General features: G+C 41.1%; 1 protein-coding gene across 1 annotated transcript; it reads left to right on the top strand.

Moving 5' to 3' along the window:
* Positions 1–19,239: 19,239 nt before the first annotated feature.
* LOC116913706 (olfactory receptor 11G2-like) lies at positions 19,240–20,196 on the top strand. Its single transcript, XM_032918001.1, has one exon. The coding sequence runs from the start codon at positions 19,261–19,263 to the stop codon at positions 20,194–20,196; it is 936 nt and encodes a 311-aa protein (XP_032773892.1). The 5' UTR covers positions 19,240–19,260.
* The last annotated feature ends 581 nt before the right edge of the window (positions 20,197–20,777 follow it).

Genomic DNA, 20,777 nt, shown 5'->3' with positions numbered 1-20,777 from the left:
GTAATTATATTTATGTACAGAAAACTTAAGTGTACATTTAACCCAGCTTAGTGGCGAGTTCTTTAGCCTTTGCCTTTTCCAGCTTGGCAATGCGAGCCACAGACTTAGGACCCAGGACGTTGCCTCCCCAGTGGCGGCGGATCTCGTCATATCTGTCATTGTAATTGGTCCTAATAGCTTCCACCAGCTTAGCCAGAGCACCCTTGTCTTCCGAGTTCACCTGTGTGAAGGCAACAGTGGTGCACGTCTTCCTGTGGACCAGGCGCCCCAGCCTGGCCTTTCCCTTGATGATGCAGTAGGGCACCCCCATCTTTCGACACAGGGCAGGCAGGAAGGTCTGCGCCGCCCCTTCCGGGAGGTTCCGTGCACCAGGGTTCCAGATATCTTTTGTTGTTTTCCTCTGGGATCAGTATTGTGTGCAGCGTGCAGTCTCTTCTGGTTTCCCAGGCGTGTCCGCCTCTCTGAAGTTTTAGCTCTCCCTCCCACGGGATTTGGGTGCAGAGAACTGTTTATCCGGTCGGTCCCTTCAGGTGCGGTGTCTCAGACTCGGTGGACCTGCTGCTCCTGGGCCCTCCTCTACGGGTACCCAGAGGCCGTTAACAGTTTCCTCCTGGGCCAGGGATGTGGGCAGGGGTGGGCAGCGTTGGTGGTCTCCTCCGCTCTGCTGCCTCAGGAGTGCCCGCCCGACCAGGCGGCGAGAACTCCCCTCCAGGGGGCCTGGGAGCAGAGAGCTGCTGAGGGCAGGGATCCGCCGGCCCCGGAGTCTGGCCAAACACCGGAAGTGTCCCACAGTCTAACTTTTTAAAACTCCCATATTATATTAAACTTTTCAACTCTTTAAAAGTTGAGTGCCTCTGTAAAATATCCAAACACTCATCAGGGTGAAACCCTGGAAAATCTACAATAAATTACCTGCTACTTTTTTAATTTTCCTTTTTAGAACTTTGGAGATGAAGACTATATTTATATCATTTCCATCCTATCCTCTCCCTCTTTGCAACTGCTCTGATGCCTCCCATGCCCTCATAAGTCTGAAACCTCTTATTTCTTAACTATTATTGTTACATATACATACATACACACACATGCATATATAATTATATGTATGTTGAAAAATGTGTTTATCTGTGTGTGTATGTGTGGATAGGTATTTAAAAAGCAGCTGAGAATTATAATGCTACAGATTGGGGGAAAAATCTTCACTAACCCACATCTGATAAAGGGCTAACATCCAAAATATAAAAAGAACTTAAGAAGTTAACCATCAAAAAACCAAACAAGGGAAGTCCCACACCCGCGGATCCCGGCCCGCAGCAGCTCTCTGCTCCCAAAACCCGTGGGAGAGAGACCTCACCGCCTGGTCAGGTGGGCACTCCTGAGGCTGCAGAGCGGAAGAGACCACCAACACTGCCCACCCCTGCCCACATCCCTGGCCCAAGAGGAAACTGTATAAGGCCTCTGGGCTCCCGTGGGAGAGGGCCCAGGAGAGGCAGGAGCCCTGCCTGAGACACCGCCGGAACCTGAAGGAAACAGACCGGATAAACAGTTCTCTGCACCCAAATCCCGTGGGAGGGAGAGCTAAACCTTCAGAGAGGCAGACACGCCTGCGAAACCAGAAGAGACTGCTCTCTGCACACATTACTGATTCCAGAGGAAAACTCCTGAGGACAACTGGAAGGCATGCGCACGGATGGCGTGAGAAGAGGCGACGCGTGTGCTCTCCCGTGCTGCCACTGCAGAGAGCCCGTGGGCAGCACCCAAGTTTAACTTGAGCCTCGGGACCACAGGTAACACCAACTTTTCTGCTGCGAAAGGACCTGCCTGGTGAACTCAAGACACAGGCCCACAGGAACAGCTGAAGACCTGTAGAGGCAAAACTACACACACGAAAGCAGAACACTCTGTCCCCATAACTGGCTGAAAGAAAACAGGAAACAGGTCTACAGCACTCCTGACACACAGGCTTATAGGACAGTCTAGCCACTGTCAGAAATAGCAGAACAAAGTAACACTAGAGATAATCTGATGGCTAGAGGCAAAGCGAGGAACACAAGCAACAGAAACCAAGACTACATGGCATCATCGGAGCCCAATTCTCCCACCAAAACAAGCATGGAATATCCAAACACACCAGAAAAGCAAGATCTAGATTCAAAATCATATTTGATCATGATGCTGGAGGACTTCAAGAAAGACATGAAGAACTCCCTTAGAGAACAAGTAGAAGCCTACAGAGAGGAGTCGAAAAAATCCCTGAAAGAATTCCAGGAAAACACAATCAAACAGTTGAAGGAATTAAAAATGGAAATAGAAGCAATCAAGAAAGAACACATGGAAATAACCCTGGATATAGAAAACCAAAAGAAGAGACAAGGAGCTGTAGATACAAGCTTCACCAACAGAATACAAGAGATGGAAGAGAGAATCTCAGGAGCAGAAGATTCCATAGAAATCATTGACTCAACTGTCAAAGATAATGTAAAGCAGAAAAAGCTACTGGTCCAAAACATACAGGAAATCCAGGACTCAATGAGAAGATCAAACCTAAGGATAATAGGTATAGAAGAGAGTGAAGACTCCCAGCTCAAAGGACCAGTAAATATCTTCAACAAAATCATAGAAGAAAACTTCCCTAACCTAAAAAAAGAGATACCCATAGGCATACAAGAAGCCTACAGAACTCCAAATAGATTGGACCAGAAAAGAAACACCTCCCGTCACATAATAGTTAAAACACTAAACGCACAAAATAAAGAAAGAATATTAAAAGCAGTAAGGGAAAAAGGTCAAGTAACATATAAAGGCAGACCTATCAGAATCACACCAGACTTCTCGCCAGAAACTATGAAGGCCAGAAGATCCTGGACTGATGTCATACAGACCCTAAGAGAACACAAATGCCAGCCCAGGCTACTGTATCCTGCAAAACTCTCAATTAACATAGATGGAGAAACCAAGATATTCCATGACAAACCAAATTTACATATCAACAATATCTTTCTACAAATCCAGCACTACAAAGGATAATAAATGGTAAAGCCCAACATAAGGAGGCAAGCTATACCCTAGAAGAAGCAAGAAACTAATCGTCTTGGCAACAAAACAAAGAGAAGAAAAGCACACAAACACAACCTCACATCCAAATATGAATATAACAGGAAGCAATAATCACTATTCCTTAATATCTCTCAACATCAATGGCCTCAACTCCCCAATAAAAAGACATAGATTAGCAAACTGGATACAAAGAACGAGGACCCTGCATTCTGCTGCCTACAGGAAACACACCTCAGAGACAAAGACAGACACTACCTCAGAGTGAAAGGCTGGGAAACAACTTTCCAAGCAAATGGTCGGAAGAAGCAAGCTGGAGTAGCCATTCTAATATCAAATAAAATCAATTTTCAACTAAAAGTCATCAAAAAAAGATAAGGAAGGACACTTTATATTCATCAAAGGAAAAATCCACCAAGATGAACTCTCAATCCTAAATATCTATGCCCCAAATACAAGGGCACCCCTACATACGTAAAAAGAAACCTTACTAAAGCTCAAAACACACATTGCACCTCACACAATAATAGTAGGAGATTTCAACACCCACTCTCATCAATGGACAGATCATGGAAACAGAAATTAAACAGAGCGAGACAGACTAAGAGAAGTCATGAGCCAAATGGACTTAACGGATATTTATAGAACGTTTCTACCCTAAAGCAAAAGGATATACCTTCTTCTCAGCTCCTCATGGTATTTTTCTCCAAAATTGACCATATAATTGGTCAAAAAAAATGGGGCCTCAACAGGTACAGAAAGATAGAAATAATCCCATCGTTATATCGGACCACCACGGCCTAAAGCTGGTCTTCAATAACAATAAGGAAGAATGCCCACATATACGTGGAAATTGAACAATGCTCTACTCAATGATAACCTGGTCAAGGAAGAAATAAAGAAAGAAATTAAAAACTTTTTAGAATTTAATGAAAATGAAGGTACAACATACCCAAACTTATGGGACACAATGAAAGCTGTGCTAAGAGGAAAACTCATAGCGCTGAGTGCCTGCAGAAAGAAACAGGAAAGAGCATATGTCAGCAGCTTGACAGCACACCTAAAAGCTCTAGAACAAAAAGAAGCAAATACACCCAGGAGGAGTAGAAGGCAGGAAATAATCAAACTCAGAGCCGAAATCAACCAAGTAGAAACAAAAAGGACCATAGAAAGAATCAACAGAACCAAAAGTTGGTTCTTTGAGAAAATCAACAAGATAGATAAACCCTTAGCCAGACTAACGAGAGGACACAGAGAGTGTGTCCAAATTAACAAAATCAGAAATGAAAAGGGAGACATAACTACAGATTCAGAGGAAATTCAAAAAATCATCAGATCTTACTATAAAAGCCTATATTCAACAAAACTTGAAAATCTGCAGGAAATGGATAACTTCCTAGACAGATACCAGGTACCGAAGTTAAATCAGGAACAGATAAACCAGTTAAACAACCCCATAACTCCTAAGGAAATAGAAGCAGTCATTAAAGGTCTCCCAACCAAAAAGAGCCCAGGTCCAGACGGGTTTAGTGCAGAATTCTATCAGACCTTCATAGAAGACCTCATACCAATATTATCCAAACTATTCCACAAAATTGAAACAGATGGAGCACTACCGAATTCCTTCTATGAAGCCACAATTACTCTTATACCTAAACCACACAAAGACCCAACAAAGAAAGAGAACTTCAGACCAATTTCCCTTATGAACATCGACGCAAAAATACTCAACAAAATTCTGGCAAACCGAATCCAAGAGCACATCAAAACAATCATCCACCATGATCAAGTAGGCTTCATCCCAGGCATGCAGGGATGGTTTAATATATGGAAAACCATCAACGTGATCCATTATATAAATAAACTGAAAGAACAAAACCACATGATCATTTCATTAGATGCTGAGAAAGCATTTGACAAAATTCAACACCCTTCATGATAAAAGTCCTGGAAAGAATAGGAATTCAAGGCCCATACCTAAACATAGTAAAAGCCATATACAGCAAACCAGTGGCTAACATTAAACTAAATGGAGAGAAACTTGAAGCAATCCCACTAAAATCAGGGACTAGACAAGGCTGCCCACTCTCTCCCTACTTATTCAATATAGTCCTTGAAGTTCTAGCCAGAGCAATCAGACAACAAAAGGAGGTCAAGGGGATACAGATCGGAAAAGAAGAAGTCAAAATATCACTATTTGCAGATGATATGATAGTATATTTAAGTGATCCCAAAAGTTCCACCAGAGAACTACTAAAGCTGATAAACAACTTCAGCAAAGTGGGTGGGTATAAAATTAACTCAAATAAATCAGTAGCCTTCCTCTACACAAAAGAGAAACAAGCCGAGAAAGAAACTCATGAAACGACACCCTTCATAATAGACCCAAATAATATAAAGTACCTCGGTGTGACTTTAACCAAGCAAGTAAAAGATCTGTACAATAAGAACTTCAAGACACTGAAGAAAGAAATTGAAGAAGACCTCAGAAGGTGGAAAGATCTCCCATGCTCATGGATTGGCAGGATTAATATAGTAAAAATGGCCATTTTACCAAAAGCGATCTACAGATTCAATGCAATCCCCATCAAAATACCAATCCAATTCTTCAAAGAGTTAGACAGAACAATTTGCAAATTCATCTGGAATCACAAAAAACCCAGGATAGCTAAAACTATCCTCATCAATAAAAGGACTTCAGGGGGAATCACTATCCCTGAACTCAAGCAGTATTACAGAGCAATAGTGATAAAAAACTGCATGGTATTGGTACAGAGACAGACAGATAGACCAATGGAACAGAATTGAAGACCCAGAAATGAACCCACACACCTATGGTCACTTGATTTTTGACAAAGGAGCCAAATCCATCCAATGGAAAAAGATAGCATTTTCAGCAAATGGTGCTGGTTCAACTGGAGGTCAACATGTAGAAGAATGCAGATCGATCCATGCTTATCACCCTGTACAAAGCTTAAGTCCAAGTGGATCAAGGACCTCCACATCAAACCAGACACACTCAAACTAATAGAAGAAAAAACTAGGGAAGCATCTGGAACACATGGGCACTGGAAAAAATTTCCTGAACAAAACACCAATGGCTTATGCTCTAAGATCAAGAATCGACAAATGGGATCTCATAAAACTGCAAAGCTTCTGTAAGGCAAAGGACACTGTGGTTAGGACAAAGCGGCAACCAACAGATTGGGAAAAGATCTTTACCAATCCTACAACAGATAGAGGCCTTATATCCAAAATATACAAAGAACTCAAAAAAGTTAGACCCAGGGAGACAAATAACCCTATTAAAAATGGGGTTCAGAGCTAAACAAAGAATTCACAGCTGAGGAATGCGAATGGCTGAGAAACACCTAAAAGAAATGTTCAACATCTTTAGTCATCAGGAAATGCAAATCAAAACAACCCTGAGATTTCACCTCACACCAGTGAGAATGGCTAAGATCAAAAACTCAGGTGACAGCAAATGCTGGCGAGGATGTGGAGAAAGAGGAACACTCCTCCATTGTTGGTGGGATTGCAGACTGGTACAACCATTCTGGAAATCAGTCTGGAGGTTCCTCAGAAAATTGGACATTGAACTGCCTGAGGATCCAGCTATACCTCTCTTGGGCATATACCCAAAAGATGCCCCAACATATAAAAAAAGACACGTGCTCCACTATGTTCATCGCAGCCTTATTTATAATAGCCAGAAGCTGGAAAGAACCCAGATGCCCTTCAACAGAGGAATGGATACAGAAAATGTGGTACATCTACACAATGGAATATTACTCAGCTATAAAAAACAACGACTTTATGAAATTAAGTAGGCAAATGGTTGGAACTGGAAAATATCATCCTGAGTGATTTAATCCAATCACAGAAAGACATACATGGTATGCACTCATTGATAAGTGGCTATTAGCCCAAATGCCTGAATTACCCTAGATGCCTAGAACAAATGAAACTCAAGACGGATGATCAAAATGTGAATGCTTCCTCCTTCTTTAAAAGGGGAACAAGAATACCCTTGGCAGGGAAGAGAGAGGCAAAAGATTAAAACAGAGACTGAAGGGACACCCATTCAGAGCCTGCCCCACATGTGGCCCATATATATACAGCCACCCAATTAGATAAGATGGATGAAGCAAAGAAGTGCAGAAGTGTAGATTGCTCCTGAGAGACACAGCCAGAATACAGCAAATACAGAGGCGAATGTCAGCAGCAAACCACTGAACTGAGAATAGGACCCCCGTTGAAGGAATCAGAGAAAGAACTGGAAGAGCTTGAAGGTGCTCAAGACCCCATATGTACAACAATGCCAAGCAACCAGAGCTTCCAGGGACTAAGCCACTACCTAAAGACTATACATGGACTGACCCTGGACTCTGACCTCATAGGTAGCAATGAATATCCTAGTAAGAGCACCAGTGGAAGAGGAAGCCCTGGGTCGTGCTAAGACTGAACCCCCAGTGAACTAGACAGTTGGGGGGAGGCGGCAATAGGGGAGGGTGGGGAGGGAACACCCATAAGGAAGGGGAGGGGAGGGATGTTTGCCCGGAAACCGGAAAGGAATAACACTTTCGAAATGTATATAAGAAATATTCAAGTTAATAAAAAAAAAAATGAAAAAAAGAAGAAAGAAAAAAAGAAACGAAGGAAGGGAAGAAAGAAGGAATGAAGGAAATAGAGAAGGAAGGAAATAAATAGAATTTGAAAATTTATACCTGTAGAATCTGCCTAAAATATGGACATACACATTTGTAAAAAGGGCTAAAGTGGAGTCAGTGTACATCAGATAGCAATGTTCCTTCTGGATACCGCAGATATTAAAAAAATAAAAATCCTGGTTGCCGCGCCCAACCTCGACCAGCAAGGAAGACACGACCACAGGAGATCTTCTTCAAGCAGTTTTACTCAGGAACCTTGATACCATCTTCTGACCTCTATCTCTTCTGACTCTCTCTCCTCTGACTCTCTCTCTCCTGACTCTCTCCCTTCTGACTCTCTCTCCCCGGGGAACGCCCTGCACCACACTTAAATAACTAGCACTGGCCAGTCCTAGCAAGCCACGTGGGTCATGTAGATAGGCTGTCACTATGCGGAAGCTAGCGGGCCAGGCAGACATAGCCAAATAAGGACTTGTTTACTGCAAGGAGCGCTCACCTTTGAGAGGGTGGAAGGCGGAAACCAGCACCATCTTTGAGGTGCGGCACGTCGCAGCTCTCTACAGTTCCCCCTTTTTGTTTAATTAATCAAGCAGGCAAAGGCACCACTAAGCGTGGCAACCCCCCCTGTCTTAGGATCATCCCTTCATTAAACTCGTCATAGGACACCTCGTCGCCCACAAGGTTCCATGCCTTAAGTAGAAGGGAAGTTGCCCGTCGCTGGGCAAGGTCACTCACATATACTCAGGGGCGAGGTGCAACTAGGTCTTCTGAATGACCGTAAGCCAGGCTTGAGGGGACTGTCCTGCTTTAATGGCTGTAAATCTCTGTAGCACCATAGCCGTGTGCCACCTCTGAACAAACCTCATTCTACAGAGACACCACAGGCTCACTAGGGAGACCAGCAGCAAGAATCCAGCTAGGGCTCCCATACCCACCCACTCTCTAAGATGATTCATAGCAGCAGCAATCCAAGATGACAATCCCGTAGCCAGTCTAGCATCTGCACATGTGGAGTTCACGGTCACGATGGCTACACGTAGCTGATCCATTAAGAAATCGAATTCTCCAGTTCAATTACCTAAAAAATAACTTGACGACTGTTTAGACAAATTAGAGGAGTGGGCTTAAAGGTTATGACATATCGGCCTGGGTCTCGGGAACACCGAAAATTGGTAGCAGCCTGTTCATTGGCATATTCAATTAGAAAAGCTCTCCAATCTAGATACTGCCCTGGGCTGAGGCACGCTCGCACCAGGGTGGTCCAATCATTAGGATTCATGCAAAATCTGTGCAGAGCCTCTATCTGAGCAATAGTAAAGGAGGCAGTGATACCATATGTTCTCACTGACTCAGCCAAGGCTTTAATCACCTTGAAATCAAGAGGCTCATAATATCTTTGTTGATTAGCATCCACATAGACAGGATAGGCCAAATGCAGCTCAGTACGAACTGCTCTCCACACTTCTGGGCAGAATGTACTACCCGAAACTCTACTTCCTCCCTCTACAACATTGCAGGGAGGAGGAGCCGAGGGAAACCGCCCAGGAGGTTCCTCCACCATTTTAGGCTTTTTCCTTTTCTTCCTCTGTCTATTCCTTAGAGACTGTTTCCGCATTTGATCTATCAACTCTTGTAACTCTTCTTCTGAATCTGTTTCCTCTGTTTCCTCCTCTGTATCTGTCTTTCCTGAGTTTGTCTCCTTTGCGCTTCCCTGCTTTTCTGACCTCTCCTCTTGAAGCATTTCTAGGGCAGCTTGCCCCTTCTCTATAGCTGCCTGACAACATTTCTGATCCTCAAGGCAGCTACGCACTAAGCGCCATACTGTACGGACCCCAGGTCTTAGAGTCCCCTGTTCCCAGGCAAAATCAAAGTCTTTCCCTAACTTGTCACAGCTCGCCACCGTGAGATTACCAGAGGCTGCGAACCAGGGTGCAATGGCATTGCATTCGCTCAAAAATCTCTCTATGGTGCTTCATTTTATTTTTAGTTTCTTTCGCTCAAACAGCTCTTGAAGAGCCAGAAAAATTGGACGAGACTGTGAGGTCCCCTTGACAAAAACTTTCTACGCTGCTACGACTAAATTCACCGTGCGTCTTGCTACTTTCGGTTCACTGCTACCGCGAACTTTACTTTCGGTTCGCTGCTACTGCGAACTTTACTTGCTCACTACCCTGAGACTTTATAGCCTCTTATTTCCCTCGGTCCTTATTGTCCCACCTTACCTTGGGAACTTTCCAGCGCTGCCCTGACTGCAAGAAGTTCTGATCTCGGAGAGAGTTGAGTCCCTTTACGGTGGATTCGAGGATTCCCCATACGGGCCACCACTTGCCGCGCCCAACCTCGACCAGCAAGGAAGACACGACCACAGGAGATCTTCTTCAAGCAGTTTTACTCAGGAACCTTGATACTATCTTCTGACCTCTATCTCTTCTGACTCTCTCTCCTCTGACTCTCTCTCTCCTGACTCTCTCCCTTCTGACTCTCTCTCCCCGGGGAACGCCCTGCACCACACTTAAATAACTAGCACTGGCCAGTCCTAGCAAGCCACGTGGGTCACTATGTAGATAGGCTGTCACTATGCGGAAGCTAGCGGGCCAGGCAGACATAGCCAAATAAGGACTTGTTTACTGCAAGGAGCACTCACCTTTGGGAGGGTGGAAGGCAGAAACCAGCGCCATCTTTGAGGCGCAGCACGTCGCAGCTCTCTACACCTGGTGACAGTATAAGTTACTTCCTTTTGGAGGTTCTTGTCATAATGGTTCCATAGACCCCCTAAATATTAAAGGCTACATCCATTGCTTTTGTTTATCATCCCTCTCTATCATCTCCCTATTGCTAGAGATAACTCATCCTTGCATCATAGAACCTGGAGAAATCAAAATGGTACTGACCTAGAAACTTCATTTATACTGGCTAGCTTTCATTGTGCAGAAAGGTGCTTTGCAGGACACCAGACATCAGTCTTACACAGCTATGATGCCTCTTTGCTACAATAATGATCAGCCTGGCAAGGGATGACCACTGGTACAAGAGTGGCACAAAGTCGTGAGTGCCCACAACTTTATTGTTAGATTTAAGGCCTGATCCACAAGGTAAAACCTATACCTAACATGCTTATCAAGGTCAAGAACCTGTATCTGGACAGATTGTAGGCCCTATAGAAGAACCTATTATTCTGCTAAAGGAATATATTATTAATCTGTTTCCTAATAACTTATTGTTAGACCCATACACTACTACATTTTTCAACCCTCATCAAAAAAGCTAGCATTTTTAGTAGATAGTTACTAACACAGAGATCCACAACTGGGCAAGATACAGAAAATAAGAGAGTATAATTCTTCTTCCTAAATGGTGAATCTGTATCAAACCCTGCCCTCCAAATGCTCAAGGATAGAAGAAAGGTTGTAAGAGGCAACCGATGTGGTTGACTATAACAAAAGAGTCTTCCCAAACACAGCAGGGCAGTTGCATGTATGAACTCACAGTGGTTGTGACAGCGGGCACAAGATATGCATTTTCAAGACGAACAAATATCCTAGCATGGAGAAAGAGGTTGGGAGTGAAGTCTGTCCCTAGCTGAGGAGTTACTGGTAATTGATAGCTGCTGGGAGAGGAGTATCTGTTTTCTTTAAGGAAGTGTGGTCTGGTAGTTGAGTCATGCTAGACTGGAAGGCCACACATCGAAAGAGTATAAGGGAAACACAAACTGAACTTGATGAGTTTTTTTTTTAAAAAAAAGGACACAAATTTGAGTGAGCATGGATGTAGATAGATCTGGTAGAACTTAAGAGTTGAGAGTATGATCAAAATATATTACACAGATTCTCATATAACTAATAAAAACATGAAAAAATAGTGGAAAAAGAAAACCAACTTAGAGAAGGATTGAAACTCATCCACCCTGAAGTGTAGCTTCTGTGCACATTGCTGCAGAATGATCCTAGTCTGATCCCCTGAGTGTCCTCTGAGCTGGTAAATGCCCCCACAAGATTCAGGGGCTTTGATTGCAAGGAGGGAGATGTCACTATAGTGGTCCAAAAGGGTGTGATTTTTGATGAAACGTCACAAACCCCTCCACTACTCCCTCTTGAATCTCTCTCAAGAAGGGAGGAGGATCTGTCATCAGGAGCCACAGTTGAAGTTAACTTGTCACAAAATGAACAAACTTCTGTAGTATAGATACCACAATATTCTGGGATTGGTCACCATATACAGAGTATCTAGAACAGGGGTGCTGAGTGGCTGATGAACTTAATTCTCTCTCTAAGACCTCTAAGAGAGTACAGTCCAACAAGTGAATGGCATCCTTACCCTTGGGAGAAAATAAGAATCAGAAATTAAGGCACAATGCCCAGAGGAAGCGACTGGGCAAGGGAATAAGTATTAGAGAGCTGTGTCCTGACACCATTCTCTAGAATAAAGGATATCCAACAAGCAGAGAAAAAGGCCTGTTTAAAATCCCAGGATCCTACAGAAAATACTCCACTGACCTTCCTGACAAATGTTTGCACCTTATCTCAAGCTAGCTATTACGAAGTAAGCTACCTCGACCATCCGAAAATCCTTTAAGAAGCTATGTAAGAAGCTTCTCTTGATATTCTCGCTTCCAATTCAAGAAAGAAGGTATTGTAGTACTTAACTAAAGAAAATAGTAAAATGTAGTTAATGAATCTACGCCCCTGAAAAAGTCCACTGTTCACATTGTGATGGTCTGATGTGTCAGATATAGGCACAGTGCACTTTGTCTATTCACTATCTCACTCAGCATATTTCATGACAACCCTTTCTGGAAGTCATTATCATACCCACTTGATATTAGAAAAAAGTAAGAAAAAATATTTATCCATGTCATAACCCATGCTATAGTCTCATTTTCCATGACAATACTGCTTTTACAGTACACAGATAGATGTTCTTCAGAGGTTTTTGTTGTTGTTGTTGCTGTTTTATAAGTACAATAGAGAGAAATAACTGGATGCCAGACACTTAACAAATATTATTTATCTAATTCTCAAAACAAATGACTTGGACAGGACTGTCACTCTACATTTTCCAAAGGGGAAAGCAACATATGAAGAATTTATAACTTGTCTAACATATACATCATAGAGGCTGTATGAACCCTGATGGTTTAGCTTGGAACCTGTGCCTTTCCACACATGCTTTTCAGGCCAATGAAGTCATGGAATATGCTGATGTGTCTATTGTCTGGACTGGTGGGGAGTTAATTGGTGAAATGCAAAACATGGGCTCTACTCTGTTTCTGGGACTTAGCTTTAAGGGGAAAGAAAGTAGCCATGAAAAAGACCAAGGGCATTAAAGTATTGGTCAGAATTCCACAGAGCCCTGTAGTCCTGCTTTTATGTCCCACTTCCTAGAACTCAACCCAAAGTGGTCAACACTAGAAGGAACAGGTCAATTCACAACAATATGTAAACAGAGGAAATTATTTCATATTCAAGCACTGACAAAAATTGAGTACCAGCAGTCTAGTGAAAGCATTTTATCCTCAGTTCACTTCTAATTTTATTAACATTAAAAGCTTTCATAATTTTCCTATTATCCAGAAAATTTTCTAAACCTTATGTTTGAAAAGCTACCCTGAGAGTTTGCTGCTCAAAAGAACATATTGCATGTTGTTGATACAAAGCACACAGCTTCCACATCAGTACAGATAAGGGCTGGTCTTAATTTGTGGATATTTCAAAAGAATTCAGGTAACAATACAGTACGCTACATGAATGCTCATAGTCTAGAAACACACATGCAGATTGCCCAAAAAGACATGTTATGTTTTGAACATGCTTACATGGTATTTTACTTATTACACAATAAAGAAATTCATGAATTGAGTCATTTATCAGAAACATTCTTATCAAACTCTTCCTGCATATGAAAGTTACTTCTTGTTCCACAACATTAGAAAAGCTCATTCCTTGTGTTTAGTAAAGATGGGTCTGAGAAGCCAGTAAGACAGTCTTCAGGAGAGAGAAATAGTAAATCTGCTAAAGAATTAATCCTTGAATCATATCAATATATCAGCCCTTACAATCTATATCTGACTTCACTTTTATTCCATGATTTGAATCTAATGAATTATTTCCTTACTACAAAATGGAAATATTATATCTAAAGTAGAAATATTTAAGAACACAGAATGGCCTATGGAACTGAAAATATCAGTTGAGGAAAACATATTTTAGCTGGCCAATCATAGTCTTTGATTAGATTGTATGTTTCTTCCTTTGTTTGCAAATATCTGTACTACATGAAACATTTTATTTGATGTTAAAAATACTTGAAATAATTTGTTTTCCTTTAGTTCTAGTTTGCTTTCTGGAAAATTTCAATGCATTTTTATAAACTCATGAGAAATAATTAGTTCTAATTCTAAAGGAGATTTGCCAAAATATCTAAATTATTATAATTCTTATTTGTGATTGATAATTTTAAGTATCCTGTTATGTTGGTAGTACATTGTTTTAATTTGAGATATTTCAAAAGAATGCAGATAACAATACAATACTGCTTTAACATACATTTTAGCAAACTTGCCTTTTCCATTAAACAAGGAAAGAAACAAAAATCCAGACTTGTAAATCAAGATTGCATAGGCTTCTGTAGCTTAATCAAATCTTATTTCTTATTTTTTAATTGGAAAGGGAAATTGTGCTACAATAGGAGTCAATTCTGTACTATTCCTCATTTACCCTTACTAGCAAATATTACTATTAAAATGCTTAATAACAATTAAATCAAAAGTATTAACTAGCACTTAATAAATATAGGCATGGTCTCTCATGTTATGAAATACCATGAACATTGTCAATGGAGACTGTTTTGTACAATTTGGGTACAAAAGAGTCAATTAAATATGTAGTGTTTCTAAAAGCATCTAAAGTTACTATGAGGTGGCAGAAGACTGAATGTGTCATAGTGTTTCTCGGCGTCCTAAACCTAGGGTGACCTGAGTCTCATCCCTGAGAACCTAAACTGGAAGGAGAGTTACAACACCTGTAATATGACCTCTCATCTCCACACATGCACTGTGGCATGTATGTACTCACACATGAACACATGCATGCACATATGTGTATGCACAAGCACACATATACACGCATTAACTAAATAAAAAAGGTAGGAATGTAAATTTAAGACAGATTAGCATCACTTTTTTTATCTTTTCCTGTGTTGCTGCATTTATCACAGACAATTTTTAATTCGTTTTATGTTTTTAACCATGTGTGTGTTGAGATGTGCTTATGAGCACTGGTATCTCCAGAGGCTAGAATTCTTGGATCCTTCTGAAACTGGAGATACAGGTGAGATTGAGTTATCTCTCCTCCCTCCACAAATTAACCTTTATAAAAGTAATCTATTGTTATGGACCCAGCTAATGTTCTCTAATAGGAAGTTTATTTGGGTTTGTCTCTAAAAATTTCAATGGAAGAGGGAGGTACCTCTCCAAATGGGGTTCCTTTGGAAGATTTAAAATATAATTAATCTAATTAATTTAAAAACTAGACTTTTATTCAAGTCATTTTGAATAATAAGAGATTTGTTATGAACTGTAGTAAAAAAAAAACTTGAACCTTTTAACATTAAAATAGGTTAAGTGAGATGAAAGCACAAAAATATGATTAGAGAAAGAACATCATATCCCCACTTGTAAGGGTGTTTCTGCCAAGCCTGGTGACCTGAGTCTGGTATCTGGGGACATAAGCAATAGAAGGAAAGAATGGACTCCTGTATGTTATTCTCTGATCTCCACATGCACTATGGTATGTTTGTACTCACACATGAACACATGCATCCACATATGTGCGCACACACACACACACACACACACACACACACACACACACACGCACACAAAGGAACTACATAAAGCTATAAATGTAAATTTGAAAACAAAATTAGTATCATTGATATTGGTTGGGAGTATACCAAAGGAAATTCAAACTGTCTTAAACAATGTTTTGAGAATATAAATATTAATGGATTTGAGAGTTGTAAAATAGGAGAATCAGTGGAAACACTGCAAAACAGGCTTTGAACTTAGGGTTTTCAACTGTTGTTTTAGTTAAAGGCGAATATCGCCCAGATTTTCTGAAGTTTATGTGGATTTGACATGAAGACTCTGTCACATGTTTAAGGTAAGATAGAATCTCAAAATGGTGTTGATTTGCATGCTCCTGATAACAAAGGACGTTGAACAATTCTTTAAATGTTTCCAAATGGTTTGGGATTCCTCTGTTGAAAATTCAGTTTAGATCTGGCTAGCCTTGATTGTCAACTTGAGAATCACCTGGGACTCAAATTAACACTGTTTATGTCCAATCTGTGGAGGACCGTCGCGTTTATGCCACTGTGGGTGGTTCCATTCCATAGGCATGGGATCCTAAACCCCAGTAGTGGAAAAAGCGAGCTGAACACTGACATTAAGACATTCATACCATTCTTCTGACTGTGGAAGAAGTAAGACCAGCAGCCTCAAATTGCTGGAGCCTTGACATCTCCACTGTGATAAAACTATAACCTGCAACTATGCGGTTGGTTTTCTCGGGGTATTTTGTCTTGGCAACAGAAATGAAAGGGAGACAGAAAGCATCTGTGGGATGCTGAGCAGATACTGAAAAAATACAGATGAGGTGAGATTTCTGGGCAAAGAGAAAACCTATGCCAAAGAACTTAAATAGGAAAGAAATAAGCTAGAGAAAGGAGTCCTGTAGACCTGAAAAAAGTGGGAAATGGGGAGGTAGACCAGGAAATAGAAGTGGGAAGATAAGTAAGCATAGGCAAGGGCCTGATTATTTAGGGGTCCATGCACAATAAATTAGTGCTTAGATTTTTCATTAGGGTAGGAAAGTTATTAAATCCGAAGAAATTATGTTTGATCAAATTATGAAAATTGAGTATGACTACAGTATGACTCTGAAAAAAAAAACAGAGGGATCATTGAGGACGATTTGATAACAATGCAGAGATGTGATAATGGAGGCTCGAGCCTGAGGTACACATAGGAGAGAGACCAGCCAAGGAATTGAGGGACAGATAAATAGTTCTGTGAAAGTGACATCTATGTTGTTGTGTATGAAGGGCAAGAGAAATGGAATAGACAAGACACTGCACTGCAATGGTTCATAAGTTGAGAATTTAGGGAACTTGGTAAAAACTAGTTATACCAAACCACACAGCCACCATAGGCAATACATAATTAGAATCTATTTTTATTTACTTCTTTATTTATTTAGTTATTCATTTATTTACATCTCAAATGCTGCCTCCCTCCTGGAACCCCCTCACACAGTCCTCCCCCCACATTACCCATCCCCTTCTCCTCTGAGATGGTGGGAGAGGGTGGGGCCCGCCTGGACATCCCCCATCATGGGGCAGGAAGCTCTGCCTCATTAGGTGCATCCTCTTGCACCGTTTTTTGTTTTTTTAAAGGTTAACATTTCTCCAAGTTAAATGACAAATACAACCACTTAATGATTTGCATGTGTATGTGTTATCATAACTTTTGCTATTACATACCTTAGTTCATTAGTTATTTAAAATCTTATTAATGTCCTTCCTGCCACTTATCAGTAAAGATTGTACCAAAAGATCCAAGGATTCAGTCTTGAAACATATACAAAAAGCAAGGAAAATAGGGTAATTTTTTCTGTTAAAATGATGTCTATCTTGAATGCTATGATTCTATTAGCTACAGTATATGCTCAATTTTAAATCTGAGAAAATTGTGAAATTTGATTTCAGTTTTTTTTTCTCATGAGAAGTAAATACTTTGCCATTTGCAACTTGATTCTGGGGCACTGGACAGATGTTACAGATCTCAGCAAACATATACAAGACAGCTGTTTCCCTGCAGACATCCTTGCCCTCCTGCTCCAACCAATCCTAGGAACCCCCTAAAGTAATACAAACTAGGTGAGCTTCAAGCTACCAAGGAGCTGAATCTCAGCCCCAAATTAATGTTCTTCTGAGAGAGGAGTGGAGGTATAAATTTCAACTTCATTTGATTATTGCTATTAAATTTAACTTTACCTATGTATTAAATTCCAGTTATTTGTAAATTGCCATTAGAAAAATTGATGGATTTATGCATGAATTTGTTACTTAAAACAATGACTTACACCCAACAAAGGGAAGAGAGAACCTGTAGACATCATATCCAGAGGTTAGGGAAGGCCCTTAGTTGTGGGGTGGGTCCACCCACCCTTCTCAAAATTTTAACTCAGAATCGTTTCTGTCTAAAGGAAATACAGGCACAAAAAGTGAAGCAGAGACTGACGGAAAGGCCATCCAGAGACTACCCCACCTGGGGACCCATCCCACATGCAGACACCAAACCCAGACACTATTGCTGATGCAGGAAGTTCTTGTTGGCAGGAGTCTGATATGGGTGTCACCAGAGAGGCTCCCCCAGAGCTTCAAGGGACTAAACCAGCAACCAAAGAATATGCATGGAGGGACCCATGGCTCCAGCTGCATATGTAGATGCATATGTACAAGATGACCTTATATGGCATACATGGGAGAAGCCATGGTCCCTTGGTCCTGTGAAGGCTTGATACCCCAGTGTAGGTGAATGCTAGGGCAGTGAGGCAGGAGTAGGTAGGTTGGTGGGAGAGCACCCTCATAGAAGCAGGGGAAGGGAGTAGGATAGGGGGCTTTCATAGGGGAAACCAGGAAGGGGAGGTAACTTTTGAAATGTAAATAAATACAATAACCAATAAAATTTTGAAAAAAAAGATTATCCTGAAATACAGTTATTCTCCAATAATATCTTAGATAACACTAAAATTCCATTTCTTGTTTTGGCAGTTGTGTGGATCAAGCCAGGAGTTAATGGGGGTTTGGTGGGTGTTCTTCCACTGAGCTACAACTGTGACCCATCACTCTCATATTTTTCCCACAAACAGTATCCAATAACTCATCTAAGAACAAATGCACCAGCTGACTATTTAATGAATACTACAAAATGTTTGTTTGCTTTTGTTTGTTTCTATGAAACAGGATCACATGGAGCCCAAACTCGTCTCAAACTTATTATACGGTTGACAATACCCTTTAGCACTAACATTCCTGCTTCCATCTCGCAAGTACTGGGGTTAGAAGTATGCACAGCCATGTGTAGCTTTCATTCATTTCTCTAACACCCAGATATTTCTAAATATAAGAGTCATGCATATCTTCCATTACACCCAAAACAAAATTCTTTGATATTCCAGTTCCATCAACCTTGCTTACAATTGTGTCTGATGAAGAAATAGTCAACCTAATCTATTTATATCAATGGAAGAGAAAGAGAAGTGGCTAGTTATGCAGCACAGAATGCAGGTTTAAACATTTCTGCTCACTTCTGAATATCTAGGACTTAGAAAAATACCTAGAAAGCTGTAAAAATTCAATTAAATATTGAGACGATGAGCAAACTATTCTGTTTGCTGTTTGGACAAAAATTAAACTCCCTCAGCTATTTCTAGAATACTCAAAATTTTCTGGTGCTTTCACAGGTCACAGATAGATGAAAGCCTTCAGCAGCACCATAAACTCCAGCACCATCACTGGTTTCATCCTCTTGGGCTTCCCCTGCTCCAGGGAGGAGCAAATTCTCCTCTTTGTCCTCTTCTCCATTGTCTACCTCCTTACCCTCATGGGCAACGCATCCATCATCTGTGCTGTGTGCTGTGATCAGAGACTCCACACCCCCATGTACCTCCTGCTGGCCAACTTCTCCTTCCTGGAGATATGGTATGTCACCTCCACAGTCCCCAACATGTTAGCCAACTTCCTTTCTGACACCAAAGTCATCTCTTTCTCTGGGTGCTTCCTGCAGTTCTATTTCTTCTTCTCCTTGGGTTCTACAGAGTGCTTTTTCCTGGCAGTCATGGCATTTGATCGCTACCTTGCCATCTGCAGGCCTCTACATTACCCTGCCCTCATGACTAGGCGCCTCTGCAACATCCTTGTGATCAGTTGCTGGGTGCTTGGTTTCCTCTGGTTCCCTGTTCCCATCACCATCATCTCCCAGATGTCCTTCTGTGGGTCCAGAATTATAGACCACTTCCTGTGTGACCCAGGCCCCCTGTTGGCCCTTGCCTGTTCCAGAGCCCCATTGATGGAGTTTTTCTGGACAATTACAACATCTCTTCTCCTGTTTATTCCTTTTCTCTTCATCATGGGAACTTATATATTGGTCTTGAGAGCTGTGTTTAGAGTTCCTTCAAGAGATGGACAAAAAAAGGCCTTCTCCACTTGTGGTTCTCATCTCACAGTAGTTTCACTCTTTTACGGTTCAGTGATGATAATGTATGTGAGCCCGACATCTGAGCATGCAGCTGGAAAGCAGAAGCTTGTGACTCTGTTTTATTCTGTGGGTACTCCACTCCTTAATCCTGTGATATACAGTCTGAGGAACAGAGATATGAAACATGCCCTGCAGAAGATTTTAAAAACATAAAAATTTGAATTTTAAGCAACCAAAACACATTTAACCACATACACATATATTCAAATACATATTGACTTCATACCTATGTATATATATACATATATATATACACATATATATGTGAATATTATTCAAACACAAGAATGATTAATTGTGCCTTTTATAGCAACATAAACAACATGGAAAAACATTTTATGAAGTAAAATATGTCAGTTATGGGACATAACAAATTCTGCATGTTATCACTTATGTGTAGAAAGTGTTCTTTTAAAAAATGCTTAGGATGATGCTTTGCAGAGACTAGGAAGTATAAGGAGAAGCAATGCGGTTAGTGTTTACAGAGGGTGCAGTTGGATAGGTACTCAACATAAATGTTTGATAGTATAATAATATAATATGTCTGAGAAGCATTAATTCTATTTCAGACAAAAGAGCCAAGATTTTGAATTTTCACAACCTAAAAAATAAGACAGATAAGGGCTCCAACACATATACAACAGAGGACTCCTGGGTCTTGTTCAGTCAGAGAAGATGCACCAAACCCTCAAGAGATGGGAGGCCCCAGGAACGTTAGAGATCTGTTGAGGTGC

The sequence above is a fragment of the Rattus rattus genome, chromosome 12 (genome assembly GCF_011064425.1).
Source record: "Rattus rattus isolate New Zealand chromosome 12, Rrattus_CSIRO_v1, whole genome shotgun sequence".
Classification (NCBI taxonomy): Eukaryota; Metazoa; Chordata; class Mammalia; order Rodentia; family Muridae; genus Rattus; species Rattus rattus.
Note: the sequence above shows the minus strand (reverse complement) of the source record. Positions and strands in the feature narration are given on the sequence as shown.

Excerpts from the sequence above, each read along its gene's own strand:
- LOC116913706 (XM_032918001.1), top strand. The coding sequence starts at position 19,261 with ATGAAAGCCTTCAGCAGCACCATAAACTCCAGCACCATCACTGGTTTC.